At 43.9% G+C, this 20,637-nt stretch overlaps 1 protein-coding gene across 1 annotated transcript in view; it reads right to left on the bottom strand.

Moving 5' to 3' along the window:
• Positions 1-747: 747 nt before the first annotated feature.
• Positions 748-20,637, bottom strand: part of ndst1b (N-deacetylase/N-sulfotransferase (heparan glucosaminyl) 1b) — a 38,327-nt gene continuing 18,437 nt past the window's right edge. Inside the window, exons 2-16 of the mRNA XM_034544063.1 lie at positions 12,496-13,513; positions 10,164-10,646; positions 9,356-9,443; positions 8,832-8,986; positions 8,210-8,395; positions 6,960-7,088; positions 5,872-6,054; positions 5,368-5,464; positions 5,006-5,129; positions 4,033-4,207; positions 3,760-3,930; positions 3,336-3,445; positions 2,828-2,930; positions 2,607-2,722; positions 748-2,429 (exon numbers count right to left, since the gene is read on the bottom strand). Coding sequence (XP_034399954.1) covers positions 2,375-2,429; positions 2,607-2,722; positions 2,828-2,930; positions 3,336-3,445; positions 3,760-3,930; positions 4,033-4,207; positions 5,006-5,129; positions 5,368-5,464; positions 5,872-6,054; positions 6,960-7,088; positions 8,210-8,395; positions 8,832-8,986; positions 9,356-9,443; positions 10,164-10,646; positions 12,496-13,041 — 2,721 coding nt within the window. The 5' untranslated portion in view covers positions 13,042-13,513 and the 3' untranslated portion in view covers positions 748-2,374. The remainder of the gene's footprint in view (positions 2,430-2,606; positions 2,723-2,827; positions 2,931-3,335; positions 3,446-3,759; positions 3,931-4,032; positions 4,208-5,005; positions 5,130-5,367; positions 5,465-5,871; positions 6,055-6,959; positions 7,089-8,209; positions 8,396-8,831; positions 8,987-9,355; positions 9,444-10,163; positions 10,647-12,495; positions 13,514-20,637) is intronic.

Genomic DNA, 20,637 nt, shown 5'->3' with positions numbered 1-20,637 from the left:
TTGACTGGTGAATAGGCTACCTCTAATAAAACCTCTAATAAACCTCATCAGCATAGAACTTTTCAGTTTAGCATGGTTACAGGAAGTGCTATACAAGAAAATGAAAGAAGCAAACATCAAATAAAAGTATAACTACTACCTTCAATACCAACAATAATAGCGCAACAATACATTTAATAATACTTAAATGTACTTTAATCAGTAGTGACAATTCAAACTGGTATTTCAGTTATGTATTTAAACTTGAATCCATTATTCTTCTGAAATGCAGCAATTCATGTTACCATACGTAGGCCAATGTTTACTTCCTGGAGCAACAGAGGACAACTTCGTTGGTACAGTCTTCTTAAACTAGGAATACAAATAAAAGTAACACGAGCCGCATGTAAATCTACCCAGGGTTAGGTTAACCATCAGAAGAGCAATACAAAAGTGTATTTTGCTATTGAACCCGGCCTATTCCTGTAATGTTGAGATTCAGGTTCTTTGCATCTGTCATGTGAAGTGAAACCAAAAGACAAACCAACCTTGTTTTCAGCTAAATTCCAGCCTTGGAGTGATGCCAATTTCTAGAAATCTCTGCACAATAGACACCATCGTCCTGCTTGCACTGAATTTAGAGCTAAATTAAATAAAAGTGTGTTGACAATAAAGAGGTAGGAATTAAACTGAGAAATTAGGGGAAAACAGATCAAACTATTGAAAAATACAGTGGTGTTTTATTTGCAAATTAAAAAGCACCGACAATATTAGTTACAATGTAAAAATTATTGACAACAATTACAAATCTTTATCATACAGTCCAGGAGATTAGTACCATCATTGCTGTTATGTGTTATCACTTAATACTTTATATGGAGAGACTCAGTACCTGTGTACAATAGTTGGCAGTGAGAGGAATGAGAGGAAACGATCTCAGCGACACACCTCTGCCCGATGAGGCAATCCAAACTCCCCTCAGCACAGCACTGACATTTCACACTATGGGAATGGGCTGATGAGTGTAAACCCAAACACATTCAATAATTTAGGTCTACCAGGGTTGCGTATTATGTACATTACAAAGTCGGGAAATGAAAGGACCAACATGTGCATTGATATTACATCAGAACATTGTACAAAACTATTGCAATAAGAGCAGCTTTTTGTTATCTATGCTTGACATCTAGTTGCAGTGGTAACACCTTAACCGACAACCAAATGTCTGTATGGTCTCAATGGGCATACTGTTGTTCTGCCCGGCAACTTTTAACGTTTTTCCCAGAGACAGTATTCTCCCCCCTCAAAACTTAAAATGATCTAATAAATGAAATGAAATAAAATATACAGTTCTGACGACAAAAAAAGAATCCAATGCTAAAAACAGATTTGAAAAGCCCAACCTTGTTCTGTACACTATCTGAATCTCTCTGACCACAATGTGTAATTAAACATACAGTAGCTAGCTTATGATCATCTTCACAAACTATAGGAGGATCCATTTTGTTAGTGTGCTTTCCAGTAACCTGTATGTTCAGAAGCAATGTTTACTTGAGTGCCTTAAATATTGTGCTTTCAACATATATATCCTACTGCTCCTGCTTGAGCCAACTAATTGGTCTAAACTGACTACACAGGAGGCTGAGCCGAACAGTTTAACAAACCTTCTGTACATCTGGCCGATATGAGAAAACTGGGCTAAAATGTTTAGTTTTGGTACATTCTACAATAATGCATTGCCTTGCGCATTATAGAAACGTTAAAACAAAAGTCGGAGGAAAGTTAAGAAAACGTATAGCTTTATAAAAAAACAAAAAACAAAAAGGAACCCTTAAAAATCCACATGGTAATATTTCATTGAAGATTCTGTCCTGGCACTTGTAAATGCGATAACTAGATACTACCAAGGCCTATCGAATAAGGCTACAACATGCAGCCTGAGTCAAGACTCCAGATGTCTCATTTTTCTCTCATACAAACACTTAACACTTTCTTATGTCAAAGGCATTTGCCACCTTTGTCTCTCCGTCAATCAGGCTGTCATCATCAGTAAGTCAATGTTAAGTTGCCTGTTTTCATGTGCTCCAAACACAACAACTCTTCGCTGGAGATCTTTTCCACCTGTTTTCCAGAGGTGAAACCGTGAAGACTGCTCGAGCTTCAGACGGTTTTCCTTCCTTTGATTTTCAAGATGAAGTCCATGTGAAGAAGAGATGTTTGTTTAAGGAGAGCAGGGATGTGATTATCAAACACTGACTGAAGGCCCCTCCTTTGCACCACTGAGCCTTTCCTTCTTCTGCAGGACACAGCGGAGACCATCACTCGGACATCCATGGTTCTGGTTTGTCCTGCAGGGGACTAACAGCATCTGGAAGCTCAGGGAGAGAGGCGAGCGCTAACAGCTGCTCAAAGCAACTACGCTCTCATCTTGATCATCATCCACTGCTGTCCTGTTCATTTGGGAAGATCACAGTTAAGTTTTGAGTTCTGGTTGGGCATCCCATCCTCAATTTTCGATAAATATCAGTCCCTTTCAAGACTATTTGGGATCTTCAACATTTCAGGCCACCCCAGCAGGGTGGAGTTCAGTGTGTGGAGCTGTGGTCTCCCCCCTGTGGTGCTGCTACCTGGTGTGGACCAGCTCTTCTCTGAGCCAGCTGGGCAGCGGCTGACCCATCCTGTAGAGCAGCTTGGACAGCTCAATGTTGTGATCCCTATAGTACTCCCTAAGGAAGCCCTCGGACTGAAGGAGACAAGGAGATAAGATGAAATCACCGTGAAAAACTATTAGCAAAAATAGAAATATAACAGTTGGTAAAATGTATTTCTGAGAGCAAAAGTCTCATACCTCAGGGTCCATGTCAGGGTACCTGCGCCCTTTACTCTTCCCCAAACACTTGGTCTTCCCTCCCTCCAGCAGCTGACACCAGAACCCTTTCTTAGGGTCGAACCTGTACATAATACATGCATAAAAGAAGTGTGAACTACAGAGTACTTCATTTGGAGTTACCAATCACAACCTCCTTACGTTACATTAAAAACAAAAACACAATTTGAAGTAACTTTTGGACATTTTCCGAGACAGCACCAGTAGAAGGATGACACGAAACGGGGATGATGCGGTTCATGGTTGGCATCTTTACCCAAAGTCAAGAAAGTGCTTTATAGCAAGACCCGATTTCTTACATATCTGCTTTGTTTCAGTTGCACTTGAAACACAAGTGTTGAAAAGTGCAACAACTAAATGTATGCCGTTTCAGAGTCTAAAACTATAACTCAAACTGTAAATGAATCTGTAAACATGACGGTTGAAGAAATTACTCTGCAAGTGATTTACAGTGAAAGACGATACTCACGCTAGGATCTTGTGGTAGTTGATGACGTTGACCGGGGCCAGATACTTCTGGATTTTATCCATGATTGAAGCAGGCTCAGTCTTCAGCATCTGTCCATCTAAGACTAACAACTGGGTGAGACACACAAACCACAACCAAGCAGTCAGAACAGGAGCTGGTATGTTAACAGCTGTGAAACGTCATCATTACTGCAATCATTTTATGAATTAAAAAAATGTTCCCGGTTAAAAAATACAGATGTTCTTTCTTTCACCACAATGCTACCTGAAAACCTAAAGTCTGGATTAAAGGATCGGCTAATAGATAGTTTACTATAACTTTATTAACTTTTTGTTAAATCGAAAACAAATAGACCTGCCAGCCACCGATAAAGCTTGTAACGGCATGCTGCCCACCACTATGAGTAGGAATACACCCACGGTACCTGGCTGGAGTGGTAGAAGTTGAGCCAGCGCTCCAGGTGGATGGCGTACCAGCCTGGCACCAGACAGCGGTTCTGCAGGACCCGGAGTTTGACCGGAGCGTCGTGGCCTGCAGTGATGACATCACGGAAGGAGTACTTCAATGCCACCGGGTCATCGTGGGCTCTTTGGTGCTGTGGGCAGACAGAGAAGTGAGTAAAATAAATCTCATTATATTGCGGTGTTTTTCTTTAACAGGTGCTGGTGTTATTAGTTTGGTGTTGCCGGTGACAGACCTGGTACCAAGAGTAAGCTCTGTCCGCTGGGTTGATGAGGATGGTGATGATCTTGGCTTTGGGCAGGAGAGCCGCAGCCCTCTGAGCAGCCACCTCAGAGTCGAAGTAGTTGGCACTCTTTTCAAAGTAGTAGTCTGAACTGGTGTTGGAGGGCAGGGGGAAGTACTCCATATACCTAACGCACAGCAAACACAAACACACAAAGCGTTACAAGCAGTCGTAGTCGTAGTAGTTTGCTCTGCGTAGATAAGAATAATTTATCTGTATGCTACGTGAGTGATCGGCCATGTGCATCAGCTTGTCACCTCGTATACAGGAAAAACCCATCAAGCAGCACTTACGATATTAATATTTGGGCAGCCTGCTCACATAAATATCAAGCCTGCCAAGTCAATTTTGTGGTGGACTCTTTTTGCTGTGATGCATGAAGCGTCTCATTGATGCAGGTTTCACATCAATTACACCAACAGGAAACTCCGAACAGTGAAGGTCTAACTAAATAGGTGTTGATTGTGCGGCTGGTCTTGCCTCTTAGGAATTTCACTAATATATTTGTATATTTGTTGTCTAGTGGGGTCTCGGCAACATTTGCATTTTGATTCTTGATTTAATTTGCATTAAATAGAAAACAGCCCTACCACCTTGGGGTTTTAAATTCATTAAGAAATTCAGAATACAAACTAATGTTTTTTTTAAACTGTTCTTTCATGTTTTCGTAACTTGCCATTCTTTGCAGACCAATATCACCTGCAGTCCCTACAGATTTCATATTTAGTGTACTTTGCAACAGAGTTTTACTCCCTCAAGCCACAACTAGTCTGTGCTCACAAACTGAACATCGAAACTGAAATTCAATGTCAAAAACAAGTAAATACCAAAAGAAATAATGCACATCTAATCATGACGCTAGTTAAATGTGCTCGGTAACTGCTGTCATGCACGGCTACGTTACAACAATCTGTGAGCTACTTACCAGTCAATGCCTCTGTGGTAGTTGTGCCCATTGAAGAACTGGATCTCCTCAAAGGTCTCCTTGCTCGGGTAGTTACTGGTCAGGTCAGGGTGCATGCCAAGAAACAGGTAGAGCGCTGTCGTCCCTGAGAGGAGAAATAAAGAACAAGTGACAAAGACGAGACAAAGAGGGGAAGAAAAGAGAAAAAGGGTTTAAGGGAGTGTACATCCCATTATAAGATGAACACGCAATGTAAACAACAGCAGCATTCTAACCAAAAATCTGAATATGGCCCAGAGTCCTGCTTCGAACTGAATGATGAACTTCTGATTAAATAACCTCCAGATTCCTCCTGTAGGTGGTGCTGAAGCACTGTTTCTCACCTGTCTTCTGGGGCCCGATGACGAGCAGTTTGGGGAAGCGGTCACATGTTTTCTCTTTGGACCAGATGTCCTTGTGCCTTTTGTCCTCACAAGGATCCTGTAGCCACAAAGAGATAAACAATCATTTTGTTTTATGTCTGGTTTCTACAGAGTTCCCACAAATACATCAATTTAACAATATAAGAGAAAGCAGGTTAATCTTTGTTCGTCCAGGACTACAGTTAAGAAATGAGATGCATTTAATAAAATATACGATCAGTAACGACATTGCTCTCCATCCAGCCGTTAAACAACTTATTACTCATGACCCAAATCATTATTGCAAAAGATTCAAGGTATTACTGTTTAATGTCATATTTTAAGGGATACAATGTGTTTTATACAGTACCTCCGTCTGCTATATTGTGTCATTATTGCAGCATTCAACTAAAGGCTGTGACAAAATTACTAGTGGATGCAAATTTGATAAGCAATAAATATATAAATAAATGATATCACCATCACCTGCCAGAGTGGATCTCTCTCAGAGGGGAAGAGGCTGAAGTACTTCTGAGCCAGCTGAACAGGTGGCAGGGTCTGCATCTTCAGGTTGGTCCACGTCTGGAGGAACATCACCAGGCTTTTAAAGGTGTACAGGCCGAGGCGATCATTTCCATAGTTGGACAGATGGGTCATGAAGATACTGATCTGTGATGGGAAGGACAAGCAGAGAAAAAGTTATTAAAGTGGATGAAGGGTAACTCTATATGCTATACATCGGGGAAGGGTGGTATGAATTGTGTCAATGGCAAATGAAAACGTCACATTGAGATCTAGGCAATCATATTTCATATTTTTTTGCCATGTTATGACAGACTTTTAAACAATGGACGGATTTATCAAGGAAATATTAAGCAGATTATATCGATAATGACATCAATAAAGTGTTACTTGCGCACCTAAATGTGACTGATTTGAATGATCTGTCATCAGAATAAGGACAGCACAGCTGCTAAAGGTTAAGATAACAATGTTTTAAATCGATCTGATAACAATAGTCTGGAGGTCATATGAACATTGCATTAAGAGATCCCTTTCTGTGGATGTTGTCTCCCATCACAGACGATGACATCCTGAAGGGCCAGTATGAACAGGAGGAAGTCCGCAGCAAGCAATGTTTATATCCGACTATTGTTTTAAGAAAATCATTTAACTGAGGCAGTGTCATTGACAAGACACTACAAATACAAGAGTAATTGCTTCCCTTTCCCTCTTATATAGATAAAGATAAAGTGGTGGAGAACTTGATTGAAGGAAAAGACCAAACAATAATTAAATAGTTTGAACAAAGGGTTATTATTCCATAATTTAGTTTAAAAAAAGTAATTCAGACATACAATTACCTGCGGACTATTCAGGTTGACATATTGTAATATGTGCAGCTCCAATAAAAGAAGCTTTCACAGTAGTGTAAAAAGAGAAAGCCCGATGCAGACATCACTGCGTGAGTCACTGTCCCATCCTCATTTAGATTTCAATTTACACTGCCAGTTGAATGGGTTTCCATGAGAGCAAGACAAACGCTGGGCCTTGTGCATGTGCATTTGACTCACAGGGTTCAGCAAAACTGTGAGGAAGAGTTCTCCTCCATTGATGAGCTTGTCCAGTTCATTCGGACTGCTCGGGTAGTCTTTATAGAAGATGGTGTGTGTGAAGAGACCACACGTCTGCCTGGGCAGCACCTGTGATATAAACAAAGTCACCAAAAGGACAAAAAAAAGAATTCACAAATACATCGATAAAGGAAAATCACAAAGAAATGCATTCACACAAATAAAAACACAAACACCATCAGCCCTCCGCTGAGAGCGGCGCTGTCAGGACTCCAGGCGGTTACCCCACACATTGTTTGCTCTCAATAACATTCGTATTATGCAGCTCATCTAGCCAAAGCAAACCCCTTATTCACTCCGAGTCTATATGGAAATTCATGGAAATGCGTTTACAGTTTGGAGAGTCAGGGGAACTGAATATCAATCATCAGTAAGAAGTGGAGACTGTCCATTCAGACTGCGGCGATATCTGAAGGACGGTTGTAGAGCTCTGAGACCACACAGGCTGACTGAATGCCAACGCTACAAAGGAACTGGATGGAGGATGCACTGTTTCCTATCAGCGCTGAAGGTCAACCTGGGAAAGACATAGATAAGATTTCTTCTTCCTTTTTCAAACCTCTTGAATGTTATCTATTCAACTTTAATTCTGCTCTCATGGCTATATTATTTAGCATCGGCTGGCGCTGTGAAGTTGAATGGAGTGAAGTTTCTTTGGGGGGGTGTTGACATTTCAGTGATTGGTTGTGACCAGACACTTGCTAGTTGAGGTGCTGAGGCCGGCTGGACAGCACTACTCGGACAGGGGTCTCATGCAAGATTGGTTCACTTGACTTTTTGACACCATCATCTCATACTTAGAAGAATACAACAGCCCAGCTCGACTAATGAGATGATTACCTCAGTGGTGTACCGTAGTGACGATAAGATTCTGCTCGGTATCTTTGGAGACAAGACTTAAGAAAAGCAGAGGCGGAGAGGAAAGTAGGATGAGGGAAACATGCAGGAGGGAGAGTCGCTGCTGGTCCTGAGAGAGTAATGAGTACAAAAGAACTGGAGGAGGTGGAGATGGCGAGATAATTAATGAATGAAGGATAGTATATGTTGTTGGAGAAAGAGAACCCTGTAAGGGATTATTATCTGAAAAGATAACGGATGCCGAGAAGACAAGTGGAGGAAAAGCAACGGGCCAGAGGTAACAAGATCATGAGGCCTCGTGGATGCCCGATGTGGATGAGAAGTGGTCTTACGCTGATGCCGCTGTGGATGAAACCTCGCCGGAAGCGGGCAGGCTTCAGGTGTGGGTATTCCTCTGTGCTGGTCACCTTAATGCCCCACACCTTCTTCCAGGCGTCGTACAGCTGCATGTGGACAGGGTAGACGCCAGAATGGTGGGGCGCCACCGCGTAACCCATGTTAGTGGGGATCCCATGCTCCTAGAGGTTGAAGACATCAGTAAGAGTTGGGAGGCAAGAACAAGAGAAAATGAAAAGGTCAACCCATCATGTTCCAAACATAATAAGGCTATAATACTACCCTTAAGATTTTCATGAAATAAAACCCCCAAAGTCATTAAATGCATTTGTTTTTATTGGTGGTGGTCAACTACTCCCACACTGGATACAGATAGCCTATATTCACAGGAGGGATTCACCATTTTCACACCAATTCGCTCACTAAACTTGCTGTTGCCTCGGTAACCACAGGTATTGTCAAATCAGCGAGGACTCAAATCTTACAGACTAGCTTGTAAAAAGCATTAATAGCTTGCCTAAGACCGCTATTTGAACAAGCATAATGAGATATGCAAGTACAGCTCTGATCAGGCGCTCACCCAAAGCTGTGATCTGACCTTCGCCCCCTGTGACTCACCATGGCAAATTTCTTGTTGAGCAACATCTGCTCGGCCAGCACCGACTGGTTGTGGAATAGATGGGGCTGCATGTGGCTCCACATGTGAGGGAACCACCAAAACTCCTTCACGTAGGAAAGCAGCAGGTCGTCTCCCAGGTCCTCCTCATCAGATCCTGGACATGACAGAGGTGTAAAGGAGGGAGGAGATGGAGGGAGACGACAGAGGTTAACAGAAACAAGGGGAGATGGGTGAGAAGAAAATGGAGGAGATAAAAAATTGACAATGACAAAGAAGAGGCAAAGGTGAAATGGGATCACGGAGGAAATGAAAGTCAGTGAGGCAGAGGGAGACGTTCAAACATTAGAGAGGAGCATGTGGGAGCATTAACAGCAGAATAAATAAAGTCAGGGCATGAAGGAGAGTTGAGAAATTAAAACATTGTGAATCAAAACGTAGGTGTTATCTCTTTTGGTTTAGTATGTGTTCTTATCTCTGCTTGAATTAACAGTAGCAAAGGCTTTCTTCACAGGCTGCATCTTACCAGCGTGAAAGAATTTCCCTGAGAAACCCAGATTGAAGGTGAAGTTGGGCACATGGGTGCGCAGCTCCCGTTGCGTCTCCAGCAGGGCCTGAAACGATGGGAGGAAAGCAGAGTGAGTCAATGCACGTTTTGCTCATACTGGTGCACAAGCGCATTAATGAGGAAGTGTGAACACCCGCGTGCCCACATAAATATCTTATTACGCAAGTTTCTCTCGGTAAACATCCAACATCCAGTCCCGGTAGCCTCACTCCTCTCCTTCATTCTGTTTGATATTTTTCTCTCCTCTGATTTGGGTGTTTGTTTCATTTGATCTCCACGCTGGAGGAGACTCCCAGCACACACCCTCTCTCCCGCTCACTGATTTCTCAGTCTTGTCAGGGTATGATTTGTTCCTTAAAGCTCGCTGTTGCTCTACCAGTGAGACGGCTTGATGCTTACTCCATGTATATTTTTTCTTACACCCTCGGCCTCCAGATGTGAGGGGGTCTGTTCTGCTTTGAGGGGACGCAAACAAGGAGCTTTTCAACATTCTTTGTATGTCTCTGGACCCCTGAAATATTCATTGCTGTGGAGCCTCTGTGACAGTGTGAGCAGTGGGGCCTGTCAGCTTTGAGCGGCCTACTGGGACGAACGCATTCAAAGGGAGAAGGGAAGCGGGAGACGGGGTTCTCTGTGTGACTGGCACAGGGTACCATATGCTATGTGTGTGACAAAGAGCAAAGAGCTGTTGAAAAATACATAAATGGGTTCAGTTTCTATTCTGATAAAGTTTTTATTTCACTCTGAAACTCATGCACAAACTCACCTTGACATCAGGCACCTTCATGCGTGTGCCCTCTTTGCCCACAAATATGTCATCTATATCCACCAGGATGTAGCGCTCCAGGGACAACGAGAGCCTCTTCCCCGTCAGAAAGGCCACGGCGTCCACAAACACCAGCTTGTGCAACCAGAAGACCAAGTTGTTGCCGAACAGGACCCTCTGGATACCATCATGGAGCCCTAGGTCCTGCACCACCGATGGGAGCAGAGCAGCGTTCTGCCCCATCGATGCAACGCTCTCAGCTGACTGGGTCTTGGCCAGCAACACAGGCTCGTACGTTGAGTGGTTGGACTGGAAAACGGTCCAGTCATCCCCGGGGAGGGGACCTGGCAAGGGCTGCCCGGATCGAGTGATAAAGAGCAGGGGGGACTTGGGGTTGACAGTGCAGTCCTTCAGACCCAAGTTGGAGTGCAGAAAGAGAGGGAAGCCTTTCAGCTGTGCACTGAGCAGACTGTTTTCATTGGCCTGATCAACAGAGAGACGGAGACAAGAGTGAGAGAGAGATCACAAATATGTATCATACACCAGAGTGATGAAGATATAAATGTATTGGATATAATTCCCCAATTTCTCCAATCATGTGTGAAGTGAAGAATGTCAGGCGTACTCAAACGTGAAGGCATGAGGCAGCTTCTACCTGCTATGCTGAATCTGCTGTGCCTTGAGATTGCAGTCAAAATGAATGACCTCCTGCTGTGTCCTCTACGATTCAAAGTCTAAAAGGGGTTCAGTGATTATTCATTGAAATCTCTCCTCTATAATGTGTCATTCTCCAAATCTCTCACATCTCCACTGCCACGGATAGACAAGGCCTGTTTTCTCAGGCACTTTTACTTAAGTCTTAAAACTTCACTACGACGCATGTGTGGTGGGTGTAAGATCCCCACACACTGACACTGTGGGGCGTTCACGTCTTTTATCTACAGCCACTGATATTTGAAAAATCCAATAACAATATATTAGATTCTCGTTAATCCGACCCTACAGACCTGATTGCTGTATTTGTAATTATAATAATTGCAAATCAACAATTTATTTTGTTTACTTCTTGCGTTTCTTCCTTATTAAAACCCAATGTGGAAAGGTGAAGGTGCCAAAATGTGTACATGACCATAAAGTATTGTTAATCCTCCAAATAAGGGAACATTTGATTTGTTTGTTTTATGACTGTGTTTTAATGAATATGACTTTTGTTTTCCAATACAATTACTGAATGTAATCCTATACACTGACTAACAAACTGTAAAACACCAAGAACAGAAATCCATAGAGAGAGTGCATATGAAAACCTGTTATATTATAACTGAGGTCTCTAAGAAACTGAAGTAATTCATCAATTTCTACTGTAGACTGTTCAAAATCATGTTTTAAGCAATTCTAATAAAACGAGGAAAGGTCATAAAGTACCAAGCTGATAAAAATGTTTACGTGTTTTGACGTTCTCAGGATGCCAAACCGAACATAAGAGTTCAGATAAAACACTGCACATAACGTAAACTTTTTACATGGATCCTTTAAATTTGATGTAAAATAATTGTGACGAGGCTAAGTACCAAAGGCAACATTTTACAGTTAAAAAAAAACTATACTGGCACTGTCTCTTAATTACCTCAAAATGATCTTCTTTTTGTATTGCATTTTCTTGTTGCTCATCTCTCTAGTAACTCTTTATCAACATGATTTGTAATATGCTAAAATGGTGTATCCAGACATCAGTTGGGCTCTCCTGCAAACAGATCGGTTCAGATAGCCGGCAGCGGCGTTGTTTCATTGGGATGCACACCCTTGCTCTACTTCCTCCTCTCCCAATAGCTGCTAAATCCCACCAGGCTTTCAGTTCTAACTTTCACCTACACCCCTAATATCACTGCACCACCGTCCATGCCTCCACATTTCTTTCTATATTCTTTCCATGGCTCAGAGATGGTGATCAAAACCACAAGACCTGAAAACAGGCCTTTAGGCAAACAGGCTCAGTAAGGGATTACTGGGAGAGAGAGAGAGAGAAGGGGAGAGAGAAAGTATGAAAGACAGGAACAAAGAGGTTTAGAGCACTTTAGAGAAACTAAAACAAAGGAGAGAAGACAAGAACAGAGAAAGAAGAAGGCAACCTGATAGCAGAATAAAGATGAACAAGAAAAAGATGGAGCATAAGAGAAAAGGTGCAACAGGAGTGAGCGATACTGAACCAGCCAGGTCTTTCCAACCCTGTGAATCCCATCTCCTTAGAGACGGAGGAGCCAGATGGACAGGGCAGAAGGTGTGAGTGAGAGGAGGGAGAGGGGAGAGGGAGGGAGTGTGGTGTTGTCCTAACCTTGAAGAAGCCAATGATGCCCACTCCATATTCCACACAGTATTTGTCCAGCAGCTCTCGGTTCCAGGCGTCCAAGTTAACATACTTGAGAATGTTCTCATAAATCACCAGTGTGAAACGCCCTCTGTCTTTGTCTGTCAATGTGGGCATGTCCCCTTTACCGGGAGAGATCTCAGTTCGGTACTTGAACCGGCCAGACTCCAAGATGGCCACAATCTCCTGACCCAGTTGAGAATACTGGCTTTCCACAAACACCAGAACCACAGGATCTGTCCTGGACCCTCCGGGATCCATCCCTGGGCCCCCTGAGACGCCCCGCAGCGGTAGCAGCCGGGACGGCGTAACCCTCGAGTCATCGGAGTCTGCGGACGCTCCCTCGGCCCCAGACACGCCCCCTCCCGATGGCTCCAGCTCCCGCTTGACGCCATAGAGGAAGTAGGCAGAGATGAAGACGCTGACAGTACAGAAGAGGAAGAGGAGGAGGAGGGAGGTCTGCAGGGGGAGGAGACGGACTAGCCGACGGAGGCGTGTCACACATCCCAGCATCGTCTCACGCCACACCGCTCCGCCCCACCAGCCCAGCAACACGGGGACAGTCTCTTTCGGTGTGGGTAGAAAATGGCGAGCAGGGACTATTCACAACAGAGTCAGTCTTGTTTTCGAGCTAAACACAAACAGCGTTAAAGTAGCAGTTGCAGCAGCTACTGGAGAAAGAAATGAGACGGTCTCACGTTGGCTCTCCCTCATATTGCAGCACTGCTTATGTCACCATGGCAGAGAAATAGGGGGGCTTGGACCGCTGGTACACACTTATGCCTCAGAGGGAGTGCTGGCAGGCCGAGTCACTGGTGGAAAAAGATGATGGAAGACTCCATCACCTGTCCATCATGTGAACCTGCCAACCATGTCCTGGTTAGATTCCGCCCCGCTCTTTTGATTGAAGAATGATCTCTTGAGAAAAGCAAAGTCACGTAGGTCATCTCAGCAGCACCATTCCCGTAGGATCGAATTTCCTCTCCTAGAAAAACAGCAAGACAGAGGAAAATGTCAAAATCTGAAAGAACAGCAGCAGCACCTATAGAACAAACATATTGCTTTCTTTTGTTGTGTGGGTCCAACTGTGTGTGGGAGAAATGCGTGCATACTGCCAGTGCCAACACTCCAAGAATTCACTCTAAGTAGTCCTTGCATTCACCTACACAGAGTAAGAGCTGCCAATGTCGCACACACACGCACACGCTTGCTCACTTGCTCACGCAGCCTCCACACAATCAATAGGCAGAAAGTGAGTGACAACAAAGCCTCGAGGCGAGCCAAACCCCAGTTCAGTAGGACTGTGTGACTGCATACATGTGAAGCCATCACCCGCGGGGACACTCGCCTTCTATTTTCCTCAAATCCTCAACAGTATCCAGACCAAAATGGAGTGCAGGAGAAGGAAGAAAAGCAAGCTGATGGAAGGGAAGCAATCCACAAGCAGAGGATGACAGTGACAGACAGACCTGGCAACAGTGGGATCCATTGCTCCAGGAGAAAAGCTCTTATCACATTCAATATACATCCCCATACCCTCAGCAGACCCATCATAATACAGCAGCCCTTTAGCCAATCTCCATCAAGCAGAGTGAGAAAAGCACACAATGCGGCATGAGAACGGTGTGAACTTGTCTCTTACAAATACATCATTTCTCCATTTAGAGGCCTGGTGGAGAAGCGACACAGAGCATCATTACCTTTGCATGGAAATGCTCTGTCCATTAAGCTGGAGAGCTATTGAGGTGCACACGCACACACACAACTCTTTAGAAAACCCTCAATACCACATTAGAGTCCAGTCACAACCCTCTGAACCCAGATGCATTAAACAGCGACCACCAAACCCATCAAGACTCATTAGACACAAATCAGACATAAAATGGATTTGATAATGCCATCAAAAGGGTTTATTAGTAACACTATAAACCATGGTTTGATTAAAAGATGAGTAACATAAAAAATACAAGAGTGTGCAAGCACTATGGGCTGCAACCATCCCTTTTCACAAAGGAGATGAACTTCAGATTGTTCCAGGTTTCCCCATTAGATGATCCTTTGATTATTAAAGTTATCATTCATGTAAACACAGTATTACTTTGTGAAAAAATGCAGCCCATATAGTGTCCCTTTAATGTTATCAGGGTCAGCATTCTGGCGAGTAGTTCTGCCCCCTCTAGCATTCCAGTGAGGCTTAACAGAACGCCTTAAATCTCCCTGCGAGTGCAGTGGAAGAAATCACACTTTTCTCTGAGTCGTTTCCAAGTTTCCTCTTTACGGGGAGTTAATGTAAAGAGAGGCTGTGAAAAAACAGTGGGCGTCCAGAGAATGTATCGCAGCCGAGCAGATGAAAACAAACAGCCCTGGCCGCTTGAAGATCCTCCCGATGCCTTGTTTGTTCGTTTCTGAGGGGGCCCGGGTTTGTGTCCTTGCATATCAAAGATTGATTAGCCACAGGAAGTGACTGTGCTGGAAACAGTGAAGCAGAAGAGGAGACAGGGAGACAACTTTAAACACCACACCGAGGCTCAACACTGTTCGGGTCTTTTGCGAAAAGTTTGGCAAAATAGAAAATATTGCAATAAATGAAAACTTACAATGATGAGATATCTCATAACCACCTTCTATTTATGAAGGCTGGGCAATGAATCTACATAAATCAATAGATAGTAAAAATGTAAGTCACAGGTTTCCAAATTACTTGTTCAACCAGTGGTCAAAAACAAAAATATATTAAATACAAACAATTGATCAAATATGTAAATTAAAAAGGTGCCCTGTGGATTTCTCTTACCAAAGCGCAGTTTGCATCTTTGACACATTTGTTTTTTTTTTAACATTGCATAACCTGCATTGTTTACTCACTCGCCAGCTTCTTTTCTACACCGTCTTTGCTGGTGCATTGCTGCATTTCTTTGCACACCTCGACCGCACCCTGCACATCAGTGAAATAGTGTGAAACCATCCCAACATAAATAAGTAACGTCTCCCTTGTGCACATGTATGAGATGTGTTGTATATTGACAAAGTAAAATAACGTTATTAATAATTCAACAATGATTTCAAACACGTATCGCCCAGCTCCAGTCTCTAGGAAAAAGGCAATCTTTAAGCTATTTTTCGGTTAATGATTAATCCGAATGAAGACACGTTATCTCCGTCTGCAGGGAGACAATAAGCTCTGCCGTGACTCTAATGACACTGCTGAAAAGGCTTGAGAGCAGATCAAATGGTGACACACCACAAACATGGCAGAGGCACAGAAAACCTCACTTCTTGCCCAATTCGCAGAGGTGATGACCGCCTCCCAATGTTGACCTTCAGACTGAGACAGAGAGCTACAACCGAAGGAAGGGAGAGAGAGAGAGAGAGAGAGAGAATGTGACGGCCTGAGAGGGGCAGTAAGAGAGCCGCTGACACGAATGGAAGGAAAGCTCAAGGCCTCGAGTGTGAAACTCCAGCTCTGAGATCGGGCAGCTAAATAGAGCACAATACATTAGACTTTAATGGAGACGGGGATATAACACTGACATAAGAGAATAATGGCTAATGGATCTCAAATGTCTGTACCATCTTACCTAATGTGTCTTCTACTTTCTGTGCCATGTATACCTTAGAAGAAGACAAGATGCAACTGCAAACATCTCACTCCGCCTTCCTCCACAGTAATTGATGCAAAAATGTAGAGGAAGAAAGGAGAACATGAATATTTCATGTTTAGCTGATGAGAGGTGTAGCCATCAGACATATACGCAAGGTACAGAGCAGCCAAAAGGTGCGTAGAGACCCGAGACTGCCAAAGAGAGTAAGTGTCTTAACCCATGCATAAAAGGAGAGGCAGATGGAGACTAATGTGTATCTGATAGCCAATCTTTTCATTTTCAAAGATGGAAAGAGCTCAGACTGAATATGAGGGGGGGGGGGGGATTCCCACCTAAGGCAACCATCAATCTCAAGGCTTTGAAAACATCAATTAAAATAGTCCCCTCGTTATTTTATAGCAGCTGAAAGATGGTGACAGAATGAAGTGGAGGCATAAACAATGGCAGGTGACTGTCGAGAGGACAGACTAATGCTTTTCCTCGGGGTGGGTGGTCACTAAAACCTGCTCCCTCTACATCATGGGAAGCAAGCCAGAACCATACTGCTAGATTAATGAGAGACGACGAGGAACAGGGGGACGGAGCCTGGTCCTCAGCTGTAACAACTCTCTGGATAAACAGCGCTAAGGCTGGCCATATGTAGCGCCCCCCTCCCCCTAACACTGCTGTTGCACTTCTTTTAAAGTGTGAATAAGACCAAGTGTCCCAGGGATGTGAGTAGTCAGTACATTAACACCGTTGGCCAGAGTCAGACTAGCCGTGGGTGATCCCTTCGACAAATAAACTTTTAAAGGAGAGCTGGACCCTCTGAGCCCCTCAGGACCCAATAGTTCACCCTTCTCCCCCTGCTGTCCCCTCTCTGCCCGATCCATCCCCTCGCCACTGACTGACAGAAATAAACGATGACCCTTTGTGTTCAATCACCACAGACCATGGCAACCACACGTTCTCCATGGAAACGCTGGAGAAACTGTTCAACAGGAAAAAGAGGGAGGGCAGTAATCCATAGGGCACTCATCAAAAGGCTACTGTTGTTGTCACTTTTCTGTATGAGTATTGATGTGCATTTACCACGGGGGCTCCATCACAGCGGAGACAGACCCGAGAGACTCATTAGACAAGTCCAAATTATCCAACGACAAAGCATGTGTGCGTTTAATTTTATTCCTGAACAAATATTACTGAGCTTTTGTGCAAACACTCAAGCCTCACAAAAGACAAAAACAACTTTGGTCTGACGGTTTGAACTGAACACTGGGGCATGGGTCAAGGTTAAGAATGACGCCAGTGTAATCCCCAATTTGTAATCCTGTTAATCACGACACTGCAAACAGTAACAAATGTGCTTATGCCAGCTCTGTTACTGTGCGAGATGCCTTGAAGGGATTAAGAAATCAGACACAATAGAGAGATGAAGGCGAGGGGTGAACGTTGTATTGAGAGGGGAGGTCGAAATGCGATGGATCTCGACTCCTCACCTCGTTACATAATGGTGCTATCAGACCACTGTGCTGGAAGTCTCCACTGCATGCAGCCAGAAGCAAAGCCTCCTACCCTTTCATGCCGGAGATTAAACTTCAAAAAAAGGACACATTTTCATATTTCTTTTGAAGCACATCTAAAAGCAACAACCAGGCACATGAGAGGGAGCAAGGACTCGCCTTCTTAAAAAGGTTACATTTAAAAAGTTTTTTCTTCCTTTCCATAAGCCAGCCTTGGCATTCATCAATATAGAATCAATCAGAATTTTGAATTCCATTTTATGCATCCATTGTTGCTGCTGCTGCGATTAAAGGCTTAGGCCATGAAATAGCGTGGAACGCGGCGCCATATTTTTTAGTAGTTTGAGTCTCCCACCACTCAGATAATCTGAATGCACAAGCAGGGAGCTTCATTTTAGCTGCAAACATGTACACCGACACTTCCCTCTCTATCCGTCTCATCAATTCATTTCATGCCACTGCGTGAAGGACAGAGGACTCGGGAGGGAAATGTAGTTTTGCCTTCCAATTCTCTAGAAAGTGACTTTCATGTGGCTGAATTATCACATAATATTTCACCACCTCACTTTACTGTCCCCAAGACTGAGGCAATATCACAGAAGAAAAATGCCTTTCCTCAATTCGCCCATGCCCCTCCAATTACATCTCAAGGCCCTACTTGGAGACTTCAGCCCCAGTGCTGTCGTAATTGAAATGATTTCAAAGTTATTCGTTGACACAGTAATGGGACAAAGAGGCAGAGACTCATCTTCAAATCCAGACAAGGGAGTGCAATCTTTTCCTAAGAGCAATTATGAACAGAATGGGATGACAGCTAAAATGTGTTCAATGACAATTTCTGTACCACTGCTGTACTTTAAATTGACAGAGCAAGATCCCACCCTCAGACATCCATTAGAGAAGATCATGTCAGATCCCATCAACACTGATATCATCCTCCATATAGAAAACCTGAGCAAGCACAAGCACAATGGCATCTTCACACATTCCTATTATGTGCTGACGATTAGGACCAAGATGTATAAAAACGCAGGGCAGAGAATAAAATATACATGCCGCTCTGAGTCTTTTTCATCTTAAAAACAGGCTCCAAACCTCTCGCCCTCTTTAAATCGGGGATCTTAAGCAAGAGCGTTCCGAGTGCGGCAGGAACTGTAAAATGGATTACCTCGCAGTGTGAAAAGCAGTGTGGATGAGCTGTGGGAGGGAGCCATGGGAAAACGGTGGCGGGGCGGGGACAAAGCGAGGAAGGGTCATTAGGGAACGGTGCAGAGATGTGAAATGGAGACTTTCCTGAAGGGTATTACTCCTCTGGGTGGTGGGGTAGAGTGGCGAGAGCGGAACCAACACCTTCATCAATAGCCTCGATCACCTCAAATCAGCACATAAAAAAGCACCGGATGCACAAATACCCTCCCCACCCACCCCTGCTGATAACCACCGGCAGCTCGCTGCCACAGTACATCTATTTATAGACACGGTGTGCTCCATTTACAAGCATGGAATCTGTACAATAAAAAAGAAAAAAAAGGGGGAGACCACAGAAGACATCATTTGTATACTGCAGACCTGTACAGAAAATACTGCAGGAAGCTGAAAGTCCATTAGGATGGACAGTCAAACTGCTCGCATTCACAAATGACGCCGATTCAAACAAGAACGGGGTCATGTCTAAATTAACTGCAATCTCATTTGTGTGACTACAAAGTGGACAGATTAATCAGAGAAAGAGAAATAATTGACCCCACTTGGAAGGCTCTGCATACGATTTCCTCTTTGAGTGGCATCGCAGACTATTAGCCACAATCCACATGAGGAGATCCTACGGTGTGCGCCATCGAAATACATAATCATTTCCTTCACTGGTCTCCTTTGATGGTTTGACAATGTGCATATGGATGTTGTGTAGGCTTGAAATTACAGCAGTGGCATGTTTATGTGTGAAAATTATAGTAAGGACCCGAGGCAATGAATAACCCCCATCCTCTACCAACAAAAAAAATAAAAAAAACGGTACAAGGGGGGGGGGGGGGGGGGGGGGGGGGGGGGCAGTCTATTGGAGTCTGAGAGAAGAAATAGGCTTGTAGTGCCCCGGACAGCCAAGGCGAGGCACAGGGAGGTGGTGGCAGAGGGAGTAAGGAGTTGGTCATTCATCATTTTTGTCAGTCCTGGAAGAAAGGGGAGGTGGGGCACGGGGGCTTTCATATAAATTGAGTGTAGGTGGAATCAATGTGGCGTTGTTGGTGAGAGGAGGGGGGGCGAGGGAGACGGATCAATGCTGGTGGGAGTGACTGTTTGTTCACATTGTTTATCTACTGTCATCTCAGGACGTTGCTGAAGGACAAGGGAGCATGGCGGGCAGCACAATGTCTCCATTGGGACTCAGGATTCGTAATGGGCCTCTCCTTATACAGACAATGGACATCACTCAGAGGTGAAAGCCATAGTGCTTGTGGATAAGGCACGTCTGTATGTGTGAGTGAATGTGTGAGTTTGGAGGGGAAGGGGCAAGTAGAGATAACAGTACTTGTCAGTGTGGTTTCATACTGCAGGGTCTGCTGATCAAATTAACTGCTTATTCAGCTGAGAAAACCCTATTCTGAGCTGCACAGGATCTCTGACTAAAGCGCAACAGTTTTATTAAGACTTTTACACCTGCAGCGGAACAGCAATAATGAATTTGCTGACCTGTCTTGAACCAGAGATGCCATCAAAACAACAACGGCGTTTGTGATGACCGCAGACAAATAAGAGAAATCAAAACTACTCATAAAATCCCCAGGCATAAACAATATAACTGTCTAATCTGCTCAATCAATCTGGGAGAGATTGAGTGGAAACTGCAGAGCAGAGCATGCATCTGTACAATACCTGTTCATGAAATGATGATGAGCTAGTTTCAGATGCCGCCCAGTGAATTTCAGGTATTATCATTTCCAGGGGAGACCTGTCTCTCGCGTCCCCGTCCCCCACCCATTTTTGTTTTATTACACCTCCCTCTTCCA

This window comes from Cyclopterus lumpus, chromosome 10 (genome assembly GCF_009769545.1).
Source record: "Cyclopterus lumpus isolate fCycLum1 chromosome 10, fCycLum1.pri, whole genome shotgun sequence".
Lineage (NCBI taxonomy): Eukaryota > Metazoa > Chordata > Actinopteri > Perciformes > Cyclopteridae > Cyclopterus > Cyclopterus lumpus.
The sequence above is the reverse complement of the archived record's forward strand: the minus strand, read 5'-3'. Positions and strand labels throughout refer to the sequence as shown.